Source organism: Podarcis raffonei, chromosome 2, assembly GCF_027172205.1.
Source record: "Podarcis raffonei isolate rPodRaf1 chromosome 2, rPodRaf1.pri, whole genome shotgun sequence".
Classification (NCBI taxonomy): Eukaryota; Metazoa; Chordata; class Lepidosauria; order Squamata; family Lacertidae; genus Podarcis; species Podarcis raffonei.
Window position 1 is genome coordinate 117,397,009 of NC_070603.1, and position 24,437 is coordinate 117,421,445.

The window sequence follows — 24,437 nt, forward strand, 5'->3', positions numbered from 1 at the left end:
AATGTTTTACTTTCAAATAAGGGAATATCTTGCTTTCAGAGTTTTGGCTGTTACAGTAAACAAGTCTCCATCCGTTGGGAATAAAAGTAAAGGGCAGGGGGAATGGTTCCAAATGATTTAAAAAGAAGAAAACTTTGTTTCATTAGAAAAAGGAATCACACAGTTCATCTGTTAGCAAAGATATGCAGGTTTTAAATGAGCGGGGGGGGGGAACCATGTATGCCATAATAATAATAAAACAATGTATGCAAGGCTGCAGGTTCCCCATCCTTGTTCCAGAGGAAACCAAGAAGGAATTGTCTGAGAAGGGGAGTGAAATGAGGGTGAGAGAACAATGGAAGCTGTAGAGGCAAGGAGAGTGGACCTATTCCATTTTAACTAATCAGCCAAACCTTTTGTTTCAGCCCTCTTGCTTGAAACTAGAGCTACAGCACCATTTTATAATGATAGCATCCCATAATGCCATACACCAACACCCACATACGCCAGTCAACAGCCAACAGTGAACAAAGCCAGCACTGTGCAAAACCACTGTTTATTTAAAATAAGTTTTCCAAATAATTGGGCTGCTCGGGAGCTCTCTCCTGTGTGGAATCTCTGATGTCTGCTAAGATCCAAACTCCCCAGGAAGCTTTTCCCACCCTCTGAGCACCTGCAAGACTTCACTCTGGAGTGGGCCCTTCGGTGTGACTTCAGGTTGGAGATGTTCTGGAAGCTCTTCTCGCACTTGACACACAGGTAGAGCCTCTTGCCCATGTGGGTCCTCTCATGCGTACACAGGCTTGGCCTCTGGCTGAATTTCCACAGTCCACACATTCGTACAGCTTCTCTGCTGTGTGGTTCTGGCAGGGCAAAGTGAGATCCAGTTTCCAGTCAAAGCTTTTCCCACAGTCCAGGCACTTAAATGGCCGCTTTTCCATGTGGGTCATCTCGTGCACAGAAAGGTGTGAAGCACGGCTGAAGCTCTTGTCGCAAACCACACATTTCTACGGCTTTTCCTCTGTGTGGGTCCTCTGGTGCACGTTCAGGCCTGGCTTCTGCCTGAAGCTTTTCTCGCAGTGAGGGCACTTGTACGGTTTTTCCCCTGTGTGGGTCCTCTCGTGCACAATGAGATCCGTCCTCCTCCTGAACTCCTTCCCGCACTCCGCGCACTTGTACGGTTTTTCCCCTGTGTGGGTCCTCTCGTGCACGGTGAGGTCCGGCTTCCTCCTGAAACCCCTTCCGCACTCGGAGCACTTGTACGGCTTCTCTTCCCGGTGGGTACGTCCGTGACTGAGGAGGCCCGACATCTGGCTGAAGCTTTTCCCGCAGTCTGCGCACTTGTACGGCTTCTCGCCCGTGTGAATCCTCTCGTGGATGATGAGCTCCGGCTTCCTCCTGAAGCGCTTCCCGCACTGAGGGCACTTGTACGGCTTCTCCCCCGTGTGGGTCATCAGGTGGACGAGGAGCTCTGAGCTCCGGCAGAAGCTTTTCCCGCACTCGGAGCACTTGTACGGCTTCTCTTCCTGGTGAGTCCCTTCATGACCTTTGAGGGCCGACCGCTGACTGAAGCCCTTCCCACAACGCGAGCATTTGAACGGCTTTTCCCCTGTGTGGATTCTCTCGTGTGCGATGAGGTAGGACCGGAAGCCGAAGCTCTTCTCGCAGTGAGAGCATTTGTACGGCTTCTCACGCACGTGGGTCCTCTGGTGGACGGCGAGTTTCGATCTCTGGCAGAAGCTCTTCCCGCAGTCTGCGCATTCGTAAGGCTTCTCGCCAGTGCGGTTCTGGTGGTGCGTGGTGAGGTCTGGCTTCTCGTGCGAGGCAAGGTGTGCGGTGTGGCTGAAGCCCTTGTCGCACACCACGCACTCGTGCGGCTTCTCTGCTGAGTGTGTCCGCTCGTGTGCAATTAAGCCTGACCTCTGGCTGAAGCTTTTCCCGCAATGGGGGCAGCCGTATGGCTTCTCTCCCGTGTGGGTTCTCTCATGCACAATGAGGTCTGCCCTCCTCCTGAACCCTTTCCCGCATTGGAGGCACTTGTATGGCTTTTCTCCCGTGTGGGTCATTGTGTGGACAGTGAGCTCCGAGCTCCGGCGGAAGCTTTTCCCGCACTCGGAACACTTGCACGGCTTCTCCTGCCGGTGGGTCCCTTCGTGACTGACGAGGTTCGACCGCTGGTTGAAGCGCTTCCCGCAACGCGAGCACTTGTACGGCTTCTCCTCCGTGTGAGTCCTCTCGTGCATGATGAGGTTGGAGTGGAACCGGAAGCTCTTCTCGCAGTGCAAGCATTTGTGCGGCCTCTCGCCCGTGTGGGTTCTCTGGTGCGAAATGAGGCCCGATCTCTGGCAGAAGCTCTTCCCGCAGTCAGCACACTCGTACGGCTTCTCACCGGTGTGGATTCTCTGATGTGTAATAAGGTTTGACTTCTGACTGAAGCATTTCCCGCACTCGGCACACATCCTTTGCTTCTTGATCTGTTGAGTCCTTGGCAGAACTTTGTGCCCATCAAGGTCACAGTCATTTCCTTTGCAGGGAATAGATTTGTTCTCCTCCCCTTTGTCCAGACACTTCCTCTGCTCTCTTTTTGAGCCATGTTCATCCTCAGAAGTGGCCTTTGGTTCAGGGCACAGAGACCTTTTCTCCGCTGCTCCTTCCACTGTCCGATCATTCTGTTCCTGTTGCTCAGCATGATCCATCAGAGGTTTCTCATCCTCCATGTTGCTCACCTGGCCGTCTCCTGCTAGAAATAAGCAAGTTGGATACTAGTTGGATAATGCAGCAAAATCTGATAAATTCTATGATTTCAATCATTGTGGGAAGGGGTTTTAGCTAAGTAGCAGAGCATCTGCTTTGCATATAAGGTCCCAGGCTCAGGCAGGGACTCTCTCTCTGAAACCCTTGTAAGCCACTGCCAGTCAAAGTAGACAATACAGTGGTACCTTGGGTTACAGACGCTTCAGGTTACATATGCTTCAGGTTACAGACTCTTCTAACCCAGAAATGGTACCTCGGGTTAAGAACTTTGCTTCAGGATGAGAACAGAAATCGTGCGGTGGTGGCACGGCGGCAGCGGGAGGCTCCATTAGCTAAAGTGGTGCTTCAGGTTAAGAACAGTTTCAGGTTAAGTACGGACCTCCAGAACGAATTAAGTTCTTAACCCAAGGTACCACTGTACTGAGCCAGACGGGCCAATGGTTTTGAGTCAGGATAAAGCAGTTTCCTGTGTTCCTATCTTCATGAAATTTATTTAAGAATAAAAGAAAATTATTATAAATTGCTTTGGAGATGGTATTTAACACCAGTCAGATTAAATCAAATAAACAATGAATATTCGGTGTTATGTTGGAGGGGATGCCAGGAAACTGAGAATTATGTTCACATGTGGTGGGGGTGTAAATATGAACAATTTTTTTGGCAAAGGGTGTTTAAGGAGATAACAGGAAATCACTGGGTTAAAGCTGACCAAAAGTGCAGAGGTAGCATTATTACACATTTACGATGGGGTGGAAGGTTCGCAGGCCATGAAGGACTTGCTCACAAATTTATTGACAGCTGCTCAAATTATTATAACTAGGAAGTGGAAGGGGCAAGCAGAATATAAAATGGAAGAATGGTATAAAGAGGGGTAAAGGTAAAGGTAAAGGTACCCCTGCCTGTACGGGCCAGTCGTGTCCGACTCTGGGGTTGCATGCTCATCTCGCTCTAGAGGCCATGAGCCGGCGCTGTCCAAAGACACTTCCGAGTCACGTGGCCAGCGTGACAAGCTGCATCTGGCGAGCCAGCACCAGCGCAGTGCACGGAAACGCCGTTTACCTTCCCACTATAAAGCGGTCCCTATTTATCTACTTGCACTTAAGAGTGCTTTCAAACTGCTAGGTTGGCAGGTGCTGGGACCGAGCGACGGGAGCTCACCCCACCGCGGGGATTCGAACCGCCAACCATACGATCGGCAAGTCCTAGGCGCTGAGGTTTTACCCACAGTGCCACCCGCGTCCCGCATAAAGAGGTGTGGGATATAGCTATTAATGATAAATTAATATGTGCCATTAAGGTAAGACAGGGAATATGCAGGATAAATGATTTTGAGGAGATATGGGGGGGTGTTTGTAGAATTTGTACTGTTAAAACGGAAAGAGGTCAAACCATTGCAAGAGGTGTTGAAATGTTGGGAGTTTGGATAGTTACAATGGAATGGTCTTGGTTGTGGCATGCACATTTTTATTCTTACTTATTTATGATTATTACTTTGTCATAATAATAATAATAATAATAATAATAATAATAATAATAATAATAATAATAATAAAAAAATACTGTAGTAGTAGTAGTAATAATAATAATATAAAAAGAAATTTAAACCTTGCAAGGTTAGAAATGTTGAGCTATAAAAATACTTATATATTATCATCCTTCATTCAGGCAGCAAAACGTGTTGGTCTCTAGTATGTAATTTTATTTTACTTTTAAAGTTAAAGTGTGTATGTACCTCCATTCCTCTTCAACTCCAAATGCAGACTTCCTGCAGAAAGAAAGAAAAAAATTAACATCCTTCACAATTTTGTCCTTTTTCTCTTTCTCTCTCAGGGCCCCTTCCAACTGCTGGTGGACTTTGTGGCAATTAAAACGCTAATTAGCCCATTCATGCTGTATTCATACCGGACCAACCAGAGGTCATTCTCCTTTACTTGTAGCCCTGTGATGCTTTCACAACATTACTGCAATATTATCATCTGGAGTGACACTCCTGGGTTTACAGCACCACAGGAGCAGGTCAAATAAATAAACTGGAACATGTGTGGTGTAAAAAGTTGCAGGATTCCAGCAGAAAGTTGGGGAACATGCTCTGATTGGAAACTTATCAGTAAAGGTAAAGGTAAAGGGACCCCTGACTATCAGGTCCAGTCGTGACCGACTCTGGGGTTGTGGCGCTCATCTCGCTTTACTGGCCGAGGGAGCCAGCGTACACCTTCCGGGTCATGTGGCCAGCATGACTAAGCCACTTCTGGCAAACCAGAGCAGCGCACGGAAACACCGTTTCCCTTCCTGCCAGAGCGGTACCTATTTATCTACTTGCACTTTGACGTGCTTTCGAACTGCTAGGTTGGCAGGAGCTGGGACTGAGCAACAGGAGCTCACCCCTTTGCGGGGATTTGAACCGCTGACCTTCTGATCGGCAAGTCCCAGGCTCGGTGGTTTAACCCACAGCGCCACCCACGTCCCAACTTATCAGTAGGTCCGCCCTAAAACGTTTGCAGGCTGAAACAGTATTGAAAGCAGGGATAACCTCCCCAATGTCATCATGAGCCCAAATCATCATGCATGCACAATTTTAAAAGACTTAGAAGCCCTGCCTCTCCATACGTCTGCGGCGTGGTGACACCAATGTCACAGACAAACAGTAGACAAAAGTCCTCAGTGTGGCTTAACAAACAACCCCTCTTTGCAGGGAAATCTGAGGGGAATGGGGTACCTCAGCAACTCTCAGCACCCTTAACAAACTACACTTCCCAGAATTCTTTGAGGGAAGCCATTCTCATTTAAAACAGTATGTTACTACTTTAAATGTACAGTCAAACCTTTGTTCCCAAACGGCTCTGTTTTGGAATGTTTTGGCTCCTGAACACCAAAAACCCGGAAGTAACTGCTCCGGTTTTCGAATGTTTTTCAGAAGCCGAACATCCAATGCGACTTCAGCTTGAGTGCAGGAAGCCGCACCTTGGTTGTTGAACATTTCAGAAGCCGAACGGGCTTCCAGAACAGATTACATTTGACAACCAAGGTTTGATTGTATATTTAATTGTAGATGAGGCCATAGTCCTCTGCATTAATTCCAATGGGTCCACTTTGCATAGGACTAACATTAGACACAACTGTGCTTTTTTTGTTTTCACTTTACCTATATGTCATTGTGGCTTTTCGAAAGACCCTAGCAAATAAAAATCCTTCTTCACCTTTGAATGCCAGCAGCGTTTCCAGCAAAGCAGCCCTTTTGTGGGAGAAATCGCTCAGCCTCTGCTCCAGCTCCCCCAAATCTGGCTGTGGTTTCGGGAAGAATGTATTGTCTCTGCAAAAGAAAGAAAGAGAGAAATTGAGAGAGAGAGAGAGAGAGAGAGAGAGAGAGAGAGAGAGAGAGAGAGAATGTGTCTCGGAGGAGGAGGAGGAGGCGAAACATCCATGAACTCTTGGATTGGCCAAAGAACCCATCTAGTCCAACACCCTGACATAAGGATAGAAGCTTCCAGAATTCACAGGAATCTTTGTGGGAAGGGGAGCCATGACTGTCTTAAGTGACATGATATTGCTTTCAATTTATAGTGCAGGACCCAGGACAGGGATGGCTAAGAATATGTTGTTGTCCAAGGATGATGGCAGCTGGAGTTCAACAGTATTTGGAGGACAAAATGCTGGCTGCTCCTGGTGCAAGGACATTTTAAGAAACTGTGTGTGGGCTCTCCCTCAAATTCCTTCCCCCACCCACTGATCCCAGCACCTCATAGTTCAGAGAAGATTGCTGCCCAATTGGAGGAGCTAGTAAAATTGAATTCAGAGCTCACCTGCGGCCAGTGCTGTGTAAACCCTGCAATAAAGAAAAGATGAAAAGAACAGTTTACGGAGTTGCCAGAGAATATTCTTGCTGTGTTGTGCAAGGCAGGCAGGGCCATTCAAAGCTAATTCTTTCAAAGAATGATAGACATTGTAGTTTGTTAAGTGTACCTGGTAATTTTAACTCTGTGCAGGGTTAACTTATAGCGTCAGAAATCATTGAGAGGGGAAATGTGCTTTGAATGTGCTTTTAAAATGTAAAGAGTATGCAGCCTAGAACAACCAGAAATAATAATAATAATAATAATAATAATAATAATAATAATAATAATATGCATATTACAGCCCAAATGTTCATGGCAGATTCAATTGTTAGTTGAAGGGGTCCTAATTTGGCCCCTGAGGCTGTTTTATTCAAGCCACACCCACCTGCCCCATATGACACCAGATGTGGGGCAAGTAAGGACACAGTTGTCCTTTAACTTTGCTAGGTGGTTTGGTTACAAACTGTACAGGCAAAAGAAAATGCTTCATCTGATGTCATGATAATTATGTCCACTCATCAGAAATGGCCCCTTAGGGGAGGTCAGGATCTGAACGCATTTCCCCACCCCTGCTATAATCAATGAAAATTCCTTTTAATCAATAATAGGAGCATTGTTGGGCAATGTAACATTATTTTTACTATACTAAAAGCTGCAAGGAAAACAAATTTATTTTTTTCATCAGAACCATTTTCATCTGCACTTTTAAAGCAATCAAGTGCAGTGGTACCTCGGGTTACATACGCTTCAGGTTACATACACTTCAGGTTACAGACTCCGCTAACCCAGAAATAGTGCTTCAGGTTAAGAACTTTGCTTCAGGATAAGAACAGAAATTGAGCTATGCAGCAGCAGCGGGAGGCCCCATTCGCTAAAGTGGTGCTTCAGGTTAAGAACAGTTTCAGGTTAAGAACGGACCTCTGGAACGGATTAAGTACTTAACCCGAGGTACCACTGTAACTGATTAATCAATGAAAATACATTTAACTAATTTAATTTAATTACGTTTTAGCTCCCATTGGCCCCAGGCAGCATGATGGGAGTTGTAGTCCAGCAACAGTCAGAAGCCCACAGATTCCCAGTTTGCCACTGACTTTCCAAGATCCCACTCTTCCTACCAGTAATGGCTGCTGTGCCTCCTTCTCCTTTTCCAGTTCACCGAGGAGGGAAGTCTCCCTGGTGATTCGGAGCACCTCCTTCTTTCTGCGGAGAACGTCACCCTCCATGTTCTGTAGCCACCTCAGCAGGAGCTGCTGCTGCTCATCAAGAATCTGGTGCATCTCCTTCCACTCCTGGACAATCTTAATCCTCTCAGCTTCTATTTCTCTCTGCCGGAAGGCAAGATTTAAGAAGTGGGTGGTGAGCCTGGGAGAAAATCCTAGAGATCAGAGAATCCATAGCTATGACTAGGAATTGCCATAAAAAATTAGTCCTGCTGCATCAGGCCAATGGACCATCTAGTCCAGCATCCTGTTCTCACAGTGGCCAACCAGATGCCTTGGTCAAGAGGCCTCTAAGCAGCACCTGAGCACAACAGTAAATAACCCTTTACTTTCATAAACATATAACTTAGAAGAATATATTTACAATATCATGCTCAGGTTTCTCCCTATTAACATTTAGGGAATCTCCTCTGTCTGATTCACTTCAGAAAGATGACACTAACACACACTGTCCTTAGCAGATCTTGAGAAACCTCTCTCAGCAGCCATTCCCCTTCACACACACACACAGAAGCAGAAAGCCAGTTAAAAACGACAGTTACTTGAATAACAGTCACAACAGAATGGAATGCCTCTCTCATGTGACTCACAGTCAGCCAATCACATGAGAGAGCTACTGCCAAAGGAAAAAAGAACCCATGCTAAAAATACACATCAATTCAACAGAAAGAAACATTCCCATTTCAGGCAATTAAACCATTATCCTTAACAAATATTGCCATCATAGAGAACAGCCATCATAGCTAGTAACCATTGGTAGCCTTATCTTTCATAAATTTGTCCGAGCATCTCTTAAAGATGCCAATCCTCTTTTAAAGCCATCTCAGTTGGTAGCCTTCACTGCCTCTGGTGGGAGCGAATGCCATAGTTCAACTGTGTGAAGAAACCCTTTTGTTTGTCTGCCCTGAATCTCCCAATGTTCTTTTTGAATGGTCCTGGGTTCTAGTATTATGAGAGAGGAAGAAGAACTGCCTGCTCACGTGGTCTCTGCCCTTGCCTTCACAGTCGTATCTTGACAGCAGTGCTAGCAGTGTGCATTTTACATCACAAATAAAAAGAAAGAAGCTGAGGTTCTCAGGATGTTGAGTTCTGACTTCACATTTTTTGTTTGTTTAACTAATTTGTATCCCACATTGCCCCTCCAAAAAGACTCAGTCAACCTATAGAATGTTCCAGGTTTAACCCCAGGATCTCCAGGTATGGCTGAAAAAAAATTATTGCCTGAAGCCCTGGTCAGCTGCTCCCATTCCATGTAGAAAATACTGAGCTAGCAGGACCAGTTTGGTTTGACTTGTTATATGGCAGCTTCCTATGTCCCTATGAACGGGTGTTATCCACTCTTAAATCCACTCAAGCCTGTGGCCATCAGCACACCATGTGGCGGGGCGTTCCATGCATTAATGATGCACTGGGTGAAGAAGTTCCTTCCATCGTTTTACTTAAGTGAGTGGATTAAGGATGCCTACCGGCAGGTCTTCACTGCTCTGCTGATCCTCAGTTTTGATGTCTCCCTCTTTCGTCGGGCAAACCAGACGATCCTGTAACAAAAGGGGTGAAAAGGGGCACATTTTGAAACATTAAAACCTCTCTTGATTAAAATAGCCTCAACTAGCTAGTCCACTGGGGAAAGACGTGAGTTCTCATTTCTGAGCAGGGTTTTTGGCGAGTGAAAGACTTTTTAGCGGAGCTTGGTTTCCCCTCCTCCCTCCCAGTCCTTTGTCCTCATATGCTGTGTCATAAGAATGTAAGAAGAGCTCTGCTAGATTTGTCTGATGGCCCATCAGACAATTTTAATAAATTACAATTTCCGGTATACTCCAAGTGTGATGTTAACATATGAGAGTGCTGGAGGTGAAATAGTTAAACAAATTACCCAATCAGAACCCAGGGGGGTGGAGTCAGAGGGACTATAAAACCAGCTCTGGGAGGGGCGAAGGGGAGTTCATTGGGAGGTTGGTTGGAGTGGGAGTGAATTGGGATAGAGTCTGTGGGTAGGTTGAGTTAGTGTAGCAAAATAAACTGAGTCAGGAACAGTTAGGGGCTAGGAAGACAAGTAAATATCTGAGAGGTGGTTTAGTGAGTGAGAGCAGGTAGCAGAAGTTATAGGTCGGGATAGGCACCCCATGACTGTAATTGACTGATACCGTTTATGAAACCACAGGCTTGTCAAACTGCAACAAATAAACAGAAGTTTATGTTCCAATTTAACCCTGACAGGACTCATTATTGTACCAGGTAGGGCCTGGGTGGTGGCAGCGAGAAATAAAGTGGTGGCACAGGGATCAATAGACAGTGAAACGTCTGGGGACCCTGTGTGATTGACACACCGAGAAAGCAGGGAAGGCTGGTCCATGATTAGGGTAATGAAAGGACTGTCCTATCTACCTCAGTTTGTCCTCAACCTGCTGCTGCCTCCCTGCCTGCCTTCTCACAACGAGGCAGGGGGTGCACTGCTTGTTCCTCCTCCTCCCTCTCAGTTTTGCCTTCATATCAGGCAGGAGGAGGACAGGGATAAACCTAGATTATTTGGCGCTGCCTGTCATGTGGCTCTGTGCAACCGCCTCTTCTTCAGCTCCTGTCTCCCACACTACCTGTCCCAGGGGGCACCAGCCACCACTGCTGGAACAAAATGAGAGGGGGGAGTATTTGTGGGTCCCTACCTGTGCTTCAGCCATTCTCCTGCAAGGGTTGGATCCAGACCAAACTATGACCGGAATCTGCAGTGAGGCAAAGCAGCTGGCAGAGGAGTAAATTCAGATGGGCCGGTGCATTTTCTGAGCAGAGCAGAAACAAAAATGTTTGATATTGGAGGTTACAGAACATAAGGAAGATGTCAGGCAGGGAATGTCGGGACCTTCTGCTTGCAAGGCAGTTGCTGTATCATTCCAGCAATCTTAGCACCCTGTTCTCTCACCCTACCTGCAATTCCCAGAGACTTGCATTAACGATTATTATTATTATTATTATTATTATTATTATTATTTATTTATACTCCGCCCATCTGGCTGGGCTTCCCCAGCCACTCTGGGCGGCTTCCAACAAAATATTAAAATACAGTAATGCATCAAACATTAAAAGCTTCCCTAAATATGGCTCCTTTTTACTCGGGCCCCAGCTGACTCTGCATCACTGCATAAGGTGCTAACCTCGACTGGCCGATATTTGTACATTTGCTTGCTATATAGCATGTCTTCACCACTACAGAACAAAAAACTGGATCATACCAAAATACAGGCAGCCCAAGCTATGTGTAAAAACAAGCCACCCCAATTTAATCCTCAGTCACCTTGCAGTCTCCCTTTGAAGTTCATGAATAAAGCATAGCAAAGAATTCATTCAGCTTCTCCTTGAACTGTTTATTCTCTCTGCATTAAAAAAGAAATAAATAAAATGAGCTGTACTGGGCTGACTCAGTACAAAGGAGCTTCCTATGTCCTTTTTGCAGCCACTGACACCCTTGATCTTCTGGGATTGTCTATCATTTTCTCCCAACTTTCCTGCAAATGGCCCGTCCCTCCTAAATTCCCCTGTAACTCACCTCTCCCTGCAAGCTGGGAGCTGCAACCCCCAGTTTTCCCCCAGGAAAGGGCAAGGTGGGGACAGGAAGCGGTTTCACCAGCTTCTCAAATTGCCTGGTCGATCTAGGCCTGATTGTGTATGTCTAGCAGCGTAACCCTTTGTGTGCCAGTGTGGAGCTTTGTTCTCAATCAGGGGTCAGCAACCTTTTTCAGCACACATTCTACTCATGTAAAAACACCAGGCAGGCCCCACCAATAGCCCAAAGGTGCATTTTAAATAAACGGACACATTCTACTCATGTAAAAACATGCTGATTCCTGGACCGTCTGCGGGCCAGATTGAGAGGGTGATTGGGCTTCATCCGGCCCACGGGCCTTAGGTTGCCTACCCCTGTTCTAAATCATTTCATATCTTTAAGCAGATTTGCAAAGCTGCCTTACGCAATGCCAGACCATTGGCCCATCTAGCATAGTACTGACAGGCACTGACTGGCAATAGCAGCTCTCCAGGGTTTCAGGCAGCTGTTTTCCCCAGCCATACTTAGTGATCGCAGGGATCGGACCCGGGACCTTCTGCATGCAAAGAAGGTTCCCTGTCACTGGCCCGCAGCCCTTTCCAAACCAACTGACGCCTTAAATTTGATGGGAGGCCTTCAGAGGATGAGCTCCCTGGCAACTGCTTTCACTTTCTGCCCTGCTCAGACTTGGGACGTGTGCAGTGAAGAGTGACACCAAGGGCGCCTCTGAGCTTGTGCAAAGTGTGCCTCTGCTCAGTAGCTAGAATTGATTGTAGCCAGGCTTCCAAGGCAGAGAATGCTCATACCAGGACCCTCACATTGTCTGGATGTGTCACAACGCTCTGGGGATCCACATAAGTGTTGTGGGTTAAATCTAGACCCCCTTCCACAACAGCCTCTTGATGCCCCACCTTCCAAGGCTCCCCAGCTCCCCTGAAATCTGCTCCAAGGCCTGGATGGAGGCAAAGGCGAGGGACTCTGAGTCTCCCTGCCTGGTTGCTGGTGCAGAACTGAGATGGTAAGCCAAGGATTGCGTTCTTATGGCAGCACTGTGTAAGGTGCTGCCCTCAGTTGGCAGATATTTATACAGCGGTACCTCAGGTTACATACGCTTCAGGTTACATACGCTTCAGGTTACAGACTCCGCTAACCCAGAAATAGTGCTTCAGGTTAAGAACTTTGCTTCAGGATGAGAGCAGAAATTCTGCAGTGGCAGCAGGAGGCCTCATTAGCTAAAGTGGTGCTTCAGGTTAAGAACAGTTTCAGGTTAAGTATGGACCTCCAGAACGAATTAAGTACTTAACCTGAGGTACCACTGTACTTCTTCTTCTTCTTCTTTACAATACTGTGAATTTCCACTAATATAAAGCAAAAAACTCTTCAAAAATCAAATCACATCAGAGTACAGACAGTTCAAGCTAATCATCAAGCCAAGAGTAAAAATAACCAAACTGGGAGGCAGGTGCGAACCACCCCAATGTAATCCTTAATCACCTTGCAGTCTCCTTTTCATGTTCATGGACAAAGGAGCAGGACGAATTCATTCAGCTCCTCTTTAGTCTCCTCCAGCAGGCTTGCAATTACCTTGTTCTCCAATGGCCTTCCTAGTCTGTTTCCAGCTTTTGATGTGGTTGCAGAATTGCTATGGTTGGTTTAACTTTTTTTAAAAAATCAATACGCTCCTATAGCAAATGGCAAAATGAATGAATTCTTTATATCCCTTTTCGTCTGCTTTCTTTTGCTTAAGCTTTGTTCTCCTCATTTGAACAAGACTTCCATTTTCTGAAGGAAGCCTTCCCGCCTCTAAAAGCTGCCTTGACTCTGTTCATCAGCCATGCTGGCATCCTCTTAGCCCTGGTAGTACTTTTCTTGGCCTACATTCAATCTTAACTTCTAATATCACGGTTTTAAAGAACTTCCAAGCCTCTGTAAAGGTTTGACCATCTTGGCTTGGCCTGTCAACTCCCTTTTTACCACTCTTCTCACTCGGGAGGAAAGTTCCCTCTTTTGAAGTAAAATGTGGCTGTGCTGGCAATTTCCCACTTACTTGGTTTGGCTGGCATCCATCTGTCTTGAGCATGGGTACGAAAACTAAGGCCCGGGGGCCGGGTGCGGCCCAATCACCTTCTAAATCTGACCTGCGGATGGTCCGGGAATCAGCGTGTTTTTACATGAGTAGAATGTGTCCTTTTATTTAAAAGGCATCTCTGGGTTATTTGTGGGGCCTGCCTGGTGTTTTTACATGAGTAGAATGTGTGCTTTTATTTAAAATGCATCTCTTAGTTATTTGTGGGGCATAGGAATTCGTTCATTCCCCCCCCCAAAAAAATAGTCTGGCCCCCCACAAGGTCTGAGGGACAGTGCACCAGCCCCCTGCTGAAAAAGTTTGCTGACCCCTGGTCTTGAGAGACAATATAGTATGCCTCTGGAGGTGAAGTCAAACCTCTGCAATAGCAGCACCACAGTGACTTCCCTGGGGCACAAGCCTGGGCAGTAGGTGTGTGTGCATGGACATTCTGGGCTGCCCAGATGACAAGACCTCTGTCTCCACCTCACTGATGTAGGAAAGCAAAGCTTGGCTGCAGGAATTGCCAAAGGAGGTGTACAAGATGCCATCCAACCATCTTAGGGACACCAGATTTGTGTAGGGTTTACTCCTTAGTTTTTTCCTTCTCGCAAATATATTCTGCAATTTTGGCTCAGTTTTTTCCTTCTAGATGGGCTACCTTCCCCAGGTTGATGAGCCCCATTTGCCCCTCACTTCCCTCTACACTACAGCATGTGCAGAAACCGCCTTCTTCACCTTTGGACCCACTCTTGGTCTTGTCCGCTCAGTCTGCTGGAGGCTGTCTTCACATGCGGGTGAAGTCCATCAACTTACATATATGCTGTATTTTATAGCGTGATGCTCTCATCAGATGTCAAAGAGATAAACAACTACCTGACATTCAGAAGACATCTGAAGGCAGCCAGGGAAGTTTTAAATGTGTGACATTTTAGTGTATTTTTGGTCTTTGTTGGAAGCTGCCCAACAAAGATGCTTTTGAATTGTGGTGCTGGAGGAGACTCTTGAGAGTCCCATGGACTGCAAGAAGATCAAACCTCTCCATTCTGAAGGAAATCAGCCCTGAGTGCTCACTGGAAGGACAGATCCTGAAGCCGAGGCTCCAATACTTTGGCCACATCATGAGAAGAGAAGACTCCCTGGAAAAGACCCTGATGTTGGGAAAGATGGAAGGCACAAGGAGAAGGGGACGGCAGAGGACGAGATGGTTGGATAGTGTTCTCAAAGCTACAAACATGAGTCTGACCAAACTGCGGGAGGTAATGGAAGACAGGAGTGCCTGGCGTGCTCTGGTCCAGGGGGTCACGAAGAGTCGGACACGACTAAACGACTAAACAACAACAGAAACGTTACCTCTTTGCAGCTACCCAACCATTCATTTAGCCAACCTACCTATTTGATTGTATTTATTATTATGGCTCATTTATTATTGCACCCTTCCTCCAAGGAGCTCAAGGCGTGGGGGTACAGAGCTCTTCCCCAAACCACAACAACCCTGCGAGGTAGGTTGGGCGCAGAGGCTGCAACCTCTCAGTTTAAAATTTGGACCACGCATCTTGGCCTGGGCTGAGCCTTCCCTGCGGCCAGCAGAGGGCTGTCTAAAATCCTCGCCAGGCGAGGGAGCTGGTCGCTTGCTCGCTCCTCTCTCCGTCTCTGATTTCGGCTGAGATGAACGCGGCTTTCCCCAGAACTTTCTTTTGAAGCGGCATCCGGCATCCGCGCCCACCCGCCCGGCAGCCCCCCTTCCCGGCACCCGGGCAATTGAGGAGCGAGGCGCTGCGGCGGCGGCGGCGGCGGCGGCATCTTCTCCCCACCAGCAACTGGGAGCCCACGGAGGAAGGACCCGGGTGCTGAATTTCCCCGCTGCGGCAGAAAGGCGTTGAAAAAGTCTGGGAAGGGTAAGCGTGGAGGGGAGAAAAGCAAAGATCGGAAGATCTGATTTGTTAAGCTGAACGGGCAGACCATGGTGCTCACTCACCGCAGCCTATTGTTTAGTGCAGCTCGCAATGCAGTCCTTTGCATTTTTACCCAGAAGTAAATCCTACCGAGTTCAATAGGACGTACTTTCTGGTATGTGCCCCATCATTCTTCCAGCTTATCATCATCATCATCATCATCAACAATAATAATAATGTCTTTTCCCCTGGCAGATGTAAGGTGGCTTACAGCTAAAATAGAAAGAGTGGAAAAGATATGGGGGGGGGGGAGGGAAACAAGCATTTGAAAGCAATTAATCACTAACAGAATATCTTTCTATCTCTCTATCTGATCTATGAAAACATACCGATCATTGCAATAAAAACATCACAGCACCAACCCTTTCCTTAAAATAAGTCAGTTTCCTCAAAAGCCTGCTGGAACAAGAGAGGCAGTCTAATTTTAAGAGGCTTAATCCGAAATGAAAAGTTACTGCGGCTTACGAAACACCCCAAAAGTAATAAAAACATTTAGTAATCCTGCTGTTAAGATTTGGTTTCTCCTTCAAGGAAAAAGGAAGTTCTGCGAACATGTTTCACAGTAACTGAATTTTGATTTTAAACCTAAATGGCACAAGCCTTCTGTCTTTCCTGGAGAGAAAGCGACTAATAATACTCCACCCCCCCACCCCTGTTGAGAATGCTGTTCAAATATTAAACTATTACTGTATTATCCATTGTAAAAGTTGCTTCATGTCACTCACCCTTTAGGATTTACTGCAGAAACCTATGCATGCTTACTCAGAGGTCAGTCTCACTATGTTCATTTGGGCTTACTCACAGGTAAGTGTTCATAGGATTGCAGATGGAGCTGCCTTCTCAGGCCCAGGGTCTCTGTAAAATTAATCTCAAGACTGGGCATCGGATACAACTTATCTTTGTGTGTACATATGTTGATATGTACATACTGTAAAGCATCACGCAATTAATTATCAAATTGTTAGCTAGGACTTTCTCTTATTTATTTATTGGGTTTAAATTTCATTTATTTATTTGAAACGTGTGAACAAATTATCCTACTCGTAAGCAAAAAATAATAAAATAATAAAAAAAGCTGCTCCAGCAGCTTGCAAATAGAAATTAAGTCAGCTCTTGTCATCAGGCTTACAAATCCAACAGACACGACACAAAAGGAAAAACAGGACTGGGAGGGAAGAGGAAAAAACACAACTCAGGCACTAGGTCTTAGTTATGGAGTTGTTGCAATGGCCAGTCGGAATGGAGGGATTGGTGGGGAGGAGCCAAAACTTGTTAAGTCTTTCTGCAGAGCCAGTGGAGAAACAGAATTGATAAGAATTGAAATTAGGGTTCTTTTTTTCTTTCTTTCTGCATGTAAGGCTTATGGCTAGGGCTGGTGAGAGTTCTTGTTCGACAACACATGGAAGGCACCACGTTGGGTAGTCCTACCGTAGGTGTCAACTCCCTGGGACCCTGTGTTCCCAAGCACCCACAAAATTTCAGTGCCAGGGCCATGCACGCTGCATGTCACCCATGACCCCGGGCACCCACAGTTGCCGGGCCAAGCTGGCACTCATGAGCCCTAATACGGAATCATTTAGGTTTTAGATGTCGTTTTGCTGTTTTTTAAGATATGTGTTATTTATTGTTTTAAGTTGCTTTGAGTTACTTTGGTAAAAACCCCCCACAAAACTACTGTAATAAGTTTAATCAATAACAATATAAAGGGGTACAGGCTTTACTTCAGTGGCAAACTACACAATTTTCATGCAAAATGTCCCAGAGATTTGCCTGTAGGGTAGGAATATTCCCCTGCCTGAAAGCTTGGAGAGCTGCTGCCACTGAGTGCTGGCAGACCACGCCGATAATTGCTTTATTATTTGGCATTCCCCAAGCTTTGTTTTTTAATTCCTTCTCTGTTCTTCTTTCTTCCGGACAGGCGGAGGCATCTGGTCCATATTTCTCCCCAGAGATCCTGTTGACTTTTGCAGCAAGATGGAAAGTGATGCAACTTGGGTAAGAGAGCATTAAAATGAGCAGGCAACAAATTTATTTATTTATCTACCTGTTTATTCTATCTCACTTTTCCCCCAAGCAGCTGCATACACAGTTCTTCCCCTGTCACCCGCTCTTTAATCCCCACGATGACCCTGTGAGGTATGTTTTGGCTGAGAGGCAGTGACTGGCTCAAGATCACCCAGTGAGCTGTGCGGGGATTTGAATTCTGGTCTCTCAGGTCCTAGTCCAACATTCTAACCTGGCGTTTCTCAGCCTTGGGTCCCACAGTGCTGTTGGACTACAACTCCCATCATTCCTAGCCAGCATGGCTATACAGTGGTACCTCGGGTTGCATACGCTTCAGGTTACAGACTCCGCTAACCCAGAAATATTACCTTGGGTTAAGTACTTTGCTTCAGGATGAGAACAGTAATCGTGCGGCGGCGGCAGGAGGCCCCATTAGCGAAAGTGGTGCTTCAGGTTAAGAACAGTTTCAGGTTAAGAACGGACCTCCAGAACAAATTAAGTACTTAACCCGAGGTTGTTGTTGTTTAGTCGTTTAGTCATGTCTGACTCTTCGTGACCCCGTGGACCAGAGCACGGCAGGCACTCCTGTCTTCCACTGCCTCCCGCAGTTTGGTCAGACTCATGTTTGTAGCTTCGAGAACACTGTCCAACCATCTCATCCTCTGCCGTCCCCTTCTCCTTGTCCCAACATCAGGGTCTTTTCCAGGGAGTCTTCTCTTCTCATGAGGTGGCCAAAGTATTGGAGCCTCAGCTTCACAATCTGTCCTTCCAGTGAGCACTCAGGGCTGATTTCCTTCAGAATGGATGTGTTTGATCTTCTTGCAATCCATGGGACTCTCAAGAGTCTCCTCCAGCACCAGAATTCAATTCTTCAGCGATCAGCCTTCTTTATGGTCCAGCTCTCACTTCGATACATCACTACTGGGAAAACCATGGCTTTAACTATACGGACCTTTGTTGGCAAGGTGATGTCTTTGCTTTTTAAGATGCTGTCTAGGTTTGTCATCGCCTTTCTCCCAAGGAGCAGGCGTCTTTTAATTTCGTGACTGCTGTCACCATCTGCAGTGATCATGGAGCCCAAGAAAATAAAATCTCTCACTGCCTAAAAGATGGGATATAAATGTAACAAATTAAAAAAATAAATCCTGGGAAGTGCAGTGTACCCCTAACAGAGGTACAATTCCCAGCACCCTTAACAAGCTAAAGTTCCCAGGATCCTTTGGGGGGAATCATGCACTTTAAATGTGTGGTTGCGGCCTGAGAACTCCAGTTTTATTCTGCCTGTCAACAAATGACCAGGGAGGCGGGAAGCCTCAGCCAGCTGCTCCTGCTGATGCAACCCTTGCATGTCTCAGAGGCGAAGGTTAAAACACTTGTTTTTGTCCGTTCAAAGAAGAAAGGACTGAGGAAAGCGCAGCTGGCACATGGTTTTTCTGCCTCTCAAGGAAAAGATGCTTCTCCTTTCACTCTGCCTCTTTCAGACAGAAAGGATCAGTCTGGCGGCTGAGAGGAAGCCAGGCTGAGCAAGGAAGTGAGTTGCAGGAGGAGTTACCTATTAGTATTATTACTAATTAAATTGTATGCCGCCCTTTATCCAAAGATCACATAAAAGTCCACATAAAAATAAAAAATGAGAACACAAAATCCTAATAAAACAAAAGCAAACCAATTACCGCCCTCCCACAAACACATTTAAGAGGCCATAGAAGAGTGGTTCCCAATTAGCTAAGGACCATGGGCCTCCTGTTTTTCATGGACTCCCTACTTTCAAAAATTTAGATATCTTTGTGGTAGTTTTTGTTATGGGAAACACTGGCCTGCAAACGCTCCAGTTGGAGAACAGCCTGTACCAAAGGTGTCATGGACTTTGAAGACACTTGAACTGAGGATGAAAGGGAGAAGCGTGCTAAGAGGAAGGCATGTTTGGCAAACCCTCACTGTGATCAACTCCCATCTGGAAACCTATGTCCCCACTGTGGAAAAACGTGCGGATCCAGAACTGGCCTCCACAGTCACTTACGGACTCACTGTTAAGACCATATTCATGGAAGACAATCTTACTCGGCTACGAGTGATCGCCAGAGAAGAAGAAAAATAGATGTTTTCGGGAAACCCACTAGCAGGGCACAGAGAAATAGCCCTTTACCCCCACAGCACAGTACCTGGTGGTCAATGGCATACTGACTCTTTAAAGAAGAAGCAGCTAAATATTCTCTCATTTGCTAAGGCGATTCTTCCAGAATTCATGGCAAATATCCAAAGGTATTTTCAGCTTCCTAGGAGAATTTGAGAGCTGCTCAACGAGCTGGTTTGAGCGCTTGCTTCTGTTTACATGGACCTCTCCCTGCCAAGCTCCACAATATATTGTTTGTGGTCCTTGGAATTAAAAAAAAAGATTTTAAGGAAACTATGAAGGTTCAAGACCTTTATGTGTGCCCTCGTTTGGATAATCTGTGTTATTTCATATGAAAACCATTACTCCCTTTTTTCAGATATCTCTTGAAGACTTTCCTATTTAGACTGGCCTTTGCAAGATCAATTTTCTTTGTAATCCAATCAGTTATGTTGATGCTTTAATGATGATGGCTTTTGTGGATATATTTGTTGATTTTGTTTTTATATTTTGCATTCTGCCTTATCACATTTCTTATGAAAGTGTAGCTTGCAAATCAATAAATAAATAAACAAAACTTAATTAAAAAAAACCCCTATACTTCTATTGGGATATATGTGGGAATGTTCCTTAATTAAAATGATAATAGCCTCCCCCCCTCTGCCCCCGAACCTTTAGGTGCTGCAGGACAGCGTGAGTGACAAGAGAGAAGAAATCAAAGCACAACTTCGAAGAAAAAGTGAGGATTTGCTGGTAAGCATATGAGGATGAAAATTTAAAAAATGATGCCCAGAAATTTGCTAATCCCTTTGCCTGAATCCAGTTTGGATGGAGAGGGCACTTTAGTGAGCTGAAAAGTGCTGAAAATTGGGCAAAGGGGAGGCAGATTATTACTTTCATGGTGACTTCTCAACAGCCTTATACTTTTCTGCCACTGCTGTGGCCTAGTTCAGCGCCCCTCAGAATTTACACTGTCCTGGCATGGCATCATTCTAGGCCATTTGGAGCATGTGGCGGAAAAACAGAGGGTGCCAGGATGACGTTGAGCAAGCAAAACAGTTGCAACAGCTTGCCAGAGTACAGCTCCCATGATACCTGGCTGTTGGCCAGGCTTGTTAGGCTTGGTGGGAGTTGTAGTTTGGCACTTGCAGAAGGTGTTAGGGTTTTCCCACTCTCAAATTAAGGGATTGTGTGTGTATGTGTTTTATGGATGAGATCTTTGTGTCCTCTCCAAGCCTGGGGTTTTATATCTGTGAGATGGGATCCTGAAGTCTTCTTTTTCTTTGGCGATCACTCGTAGCATAGTAAAATTGTCTTCCATGAGCATGGTCTTAATGGTGTGTCTGTAAGTGACTGTGGAGGCCAATTCTGGATCCACACGTTCTTTCACAGTGGGGACATAGGTTTCCAGACAGGAGTTGATCACGGTGAGGGTTTGCCAAACATGCCTTCCTCTTAGCAGGTTTCTCCCTTTTGTTTGAGTTTGAGCCTCTTCAGAGCCCATAACACCTTTCGTAAAGGCTGTTCTCCAACTGGAGCGCTCACAGGCCAGTGTTTCCCAGTTGTTGGTGTTTATCTTACCTTTTTAAAGATTTGCCTTGAGAGTGTCTTTAAACCTCTTTTGTTGTCCACTGGCATTTCGCTTTCCATTTTTAAGTTCAGAATAGAGTACAGGCATGGGGAAACCTCAGTCCTGTGGGTGGGGAATAATGCTCTCTCCCAGGTCTCTCTATCAGGCCTGTGTCTACATCCATTTAGGGCTCTGTTTTGTCCCTTCCTCTACTAGTTTTGTGTGGCTGGAATGTGCCCTTGAGCCATAATGGAGGATGGAGAGGCCTGGAAGTCTTAACACTGGTATGCGGAGCCCCTCCTCACAATCATTGAAGTGGTCAAACCAGTCTCTTTGTGTTAAACCAGTCTCTTTGTTAAGTTAATGGCCTTAGGGAAGCCTTGAACAGCATTTTTTGTCAAAGGGGATTAAAGAGTTGGCCCTGTACAGGTGTGTTGCCATAGAAACGGCTAGCTATGGATGCTTTTCAGGAGGGGTGCACAGGCCTTCCCTCCCACACCTCACCTGCCTAGAGGCCATGGGGTAGAAGAACAATAGGGGATGAGCCAGGAAACCTAATGCAGGGTGGGGGGGCGGGCATCTTTTGTGGTGCTAATGTCACGAGCCCTTCCATCTTATGCTCCACCTGTGTGTGTAAATAAAACCATATAACACAAAGGCTGCATACACACCATACACTTAAAGCACGCGTCTGCTCCCAAAGACTCCTGGGAACTGTAGTTTGCCCCACATGAAGCTGCCTTTCCCAGCAGCCTTAACAAGCTACAGTTTCTAGGGTTGTTTGTTTGGGAAAGGGTGTGGAGAATATGCTTTAAAAGTGTGGTGTGTACATAGCCGAAGACCCCACAGTTTCCAATGGCCTTCGGTCCAAGGAAACTGGTCCGAGGTATGCGATGGTACCCCTTAAACCTCTCACCACTCAGAGACATAGCTGTCAGCCTTCCCTTTTTTGGTGGGAAATTCCCTTATTCCAGCGCCATTTCCTGCTGCTATCCCGGATTGTTAGATATCCCGTAGACTGTCCCTGGGACAGGTGAGGCTGCTGATCCCTTATTTTCGAGTCTGCTGATCCCTTGTTTTCAAATCTGAAAGTTGACAGCTATGCTCAGAGATTGGCTACACGCAGCAAAAATGAGCCAACTGACTGTGCTGCTCACTCTGGCACACTCCCGCTGCGGGTGTTTGTAGCTAAGTACATGTGACATTGGCCACCATCTATAGGTATCTGGTAGCTACTGTGAGAAATACTCTTGTATGGTGAGCTTTCCCTCAAACCAGCCTCCGTCCAGCTGCGGTTAAGCTGAGGTGTGCACAGTTCAGGAAGCCATTGAGCATGTGCAGATGGCAGCTTCAGTGAACTGGAGTTTAGGGCAGGGAAGCCTGAAATCAGGCAAGGGGCATCAGCTGAAGACATCCCCAACCCCTCTGTGATGTGCACAGTAACTTTTCCCCTCACAGAGCTACAATTCTTAGAGTTTCCTGTGAAGAGGGATTGATTGTTAAACCACTGTGAGAATTGTAGCCCAGTGAGAACAACTCTCAGCGCCTTTAAAAGACTTTGGCTCCCAGAATCCTTTGTGGGAAGCCATGACGGTTTAAAGTGGTATCATGGTGCTTTCAAAGTCTGGTGTGAGTATGGCCAAAGAAACATCACTTAGGAGGGGGCCATTTCCACCCTTTGTGGCAGCAGATTTCAGGAGGGAACTTTTTGAACCTCTTAAAGTTCTGTCAGGCTCATGGTCGCCATTTTGGGTTTTTGAAACCCCAAAGGCCATTGCCAGCCTCACGTAACTTAGAATCTTCGAACAAAAGGGGGAGGGGGGTTCCCTTTCTTTGGTTCCTGAAAAAAAAAATCATAAAATTAAAATATCACCCCCTCCCCTCAATAAGGCTGGGCTTTTGGTGGTTTGCTTGCTTGACTAATCTGTGGAACAGGAGTTGCCAACCTTTCTGGGCCAGTGGGCACATTTGGGGTTTTGAGAAAGTGCTGGAGGTGCCTGTCACAAAATGGCTGCTGCAGAACACAAAATGGCCAACACATATAAAAGGACAGAAAAAAAAGGCAGGAACCCAAAATGGCATGGCATTTCTTCTCCCCTTCCCACAAATTTTTGGGGAAAAGAGAGGAACCTATAGCAGCTAAGGTTGTGCTTGCTCACAGGGACTTCTTTGCTCAAAACCAGGAAGAGAGTGTCCAAGTCTTGGCAACCATTGGAGCAGGGTCACATTTAAGGGAGTGTGTTCAATGAAGTGGAGGCCAAGCCAGTGAAGTACAAACCGAGCAGTATTGTGGGGTTTTTGAGAGGATATTTAGGTTCTTTGGTGGTATTAGTGAGTACACTAATAGCCCCAAATTGGTCAAGCCCAATAGGGAGAGTGTGACTCCACAATGCTCTTTCCCCTATGAATTGCAGAGGGAGACGGAAGCTGAGAGGAAGAACATAATCCGGGAGTGGGAAGAGCTGCGAAGGTTTGTCGAAGACCAAGAAAAACTCGTGTTGAGAAGGCTGCAAAAGCTGGACAATGACATTGTTAGAAGGAGAGATGAGAGAGTTTTGGAAGGTTCTGAGCAAGCAACATTTCATGAAAGCAGAGAAAGCAACAAGAATCCACTTGGGAAGGTGGGGAATCCATGTCTTATTTACCATCATTACATTTGTAGTCTGCCTTTCCTCGAAGTCAAGGTGGCACACGTGGTTCTCCCCTCGTTTTAGACTCACAACAACCCCCCGACGTGGTTTAGGCTGAGAGATAGCAACTGGCTTTAGGTCACCCAACAAGCTTCATGGCCAATTGGGGATTGAGCCTTTGTCTCCCAGGCACCCTAACCACTATGCCACACTGTGCCAAGGACAAATCAAAAGTTCTAAACAGTGCAATTCTTTGTGTGTCTTCTCAGATGCAAGTACCATTGAATTCAATGGGGCTTACACCCAAGTAAGTGAGCATAGGGTTGCAGCCATATTGGATTAATTGGCTCAGTGGTGACACCCCCCTTTCCCCCCCTCTCTTCCTCTCTATAGAAAAAATAATAGAGGATGAACTATTTGTTGTGTATTTAATTAAAACTGGAATAGAGGATGAACTATTTGTTGCGTATTTAATTAAAACTGAAAGCCATCTATTTATTTTTTAAAAATAAATATTTAAAAATAAATATTTTGTTTTATTGAAGTTTTTAGAACATAGATGCAAACCAAAGTAAGAGGAAAAAAACCCCAACCACGTTCATTTTTGTGGGGAAAGTTACAGGAAGGGGTTAACCAGAATGATAAAGATGCCTGATTCATGTCTTCTCTCCCCTCTTTCTCTTTTTTCCTGCAGAGCATGAGAATGGCTGAAAGCAGGTATGTTTTGCCTAATATTTATCTTTCAATGTGTTAAACTACTTTGGAACTGCCTTGGA

The 24,437-nt window shown here is 45.9% G+C and overlaps 1 protein-coding gene and 1 pseudogene across 1 annotated transcript; one reads left to right on the forward strand and one right to left on the reverse strand.

Annotated features, from left to right (window-relative positions):
- Positions 1–516: 516 nt before the first annotated feature.
- On the reverse strand, positions 517–11,316 carry LOC128409213 (zinc finger protein ZFP2-like; annotated as a pseudogene).
- Positions 11,317–15,000: 3,684 nt separating this feature from the next.
- LOC128409302 (tripartite motif-containing protein 10-like) lies at positions 15,001–24,436 on the forward strand. The gene is made up of 5 exons (XM_053379654.1): positions 15,001–15,287; positions 17,263–17,339; positions 20,140–20,214; positions 23,446–23,652; positions 24,356–24,436. The coding sequence occupies exons 2-5, from the start codon at positions 17,319–17,321 to the stop codon at positions 24,413–24,415; spliced, it is 363 nt and encodes a 120-aa protein (XP_053235629.1). The 5' UTR covers positions 15,001–15,287; positions 17,263–17,318; the 3' UTR covers positions 24,416–24,436.
- Position 24,437: the final 1 nt, after the last annotated feature.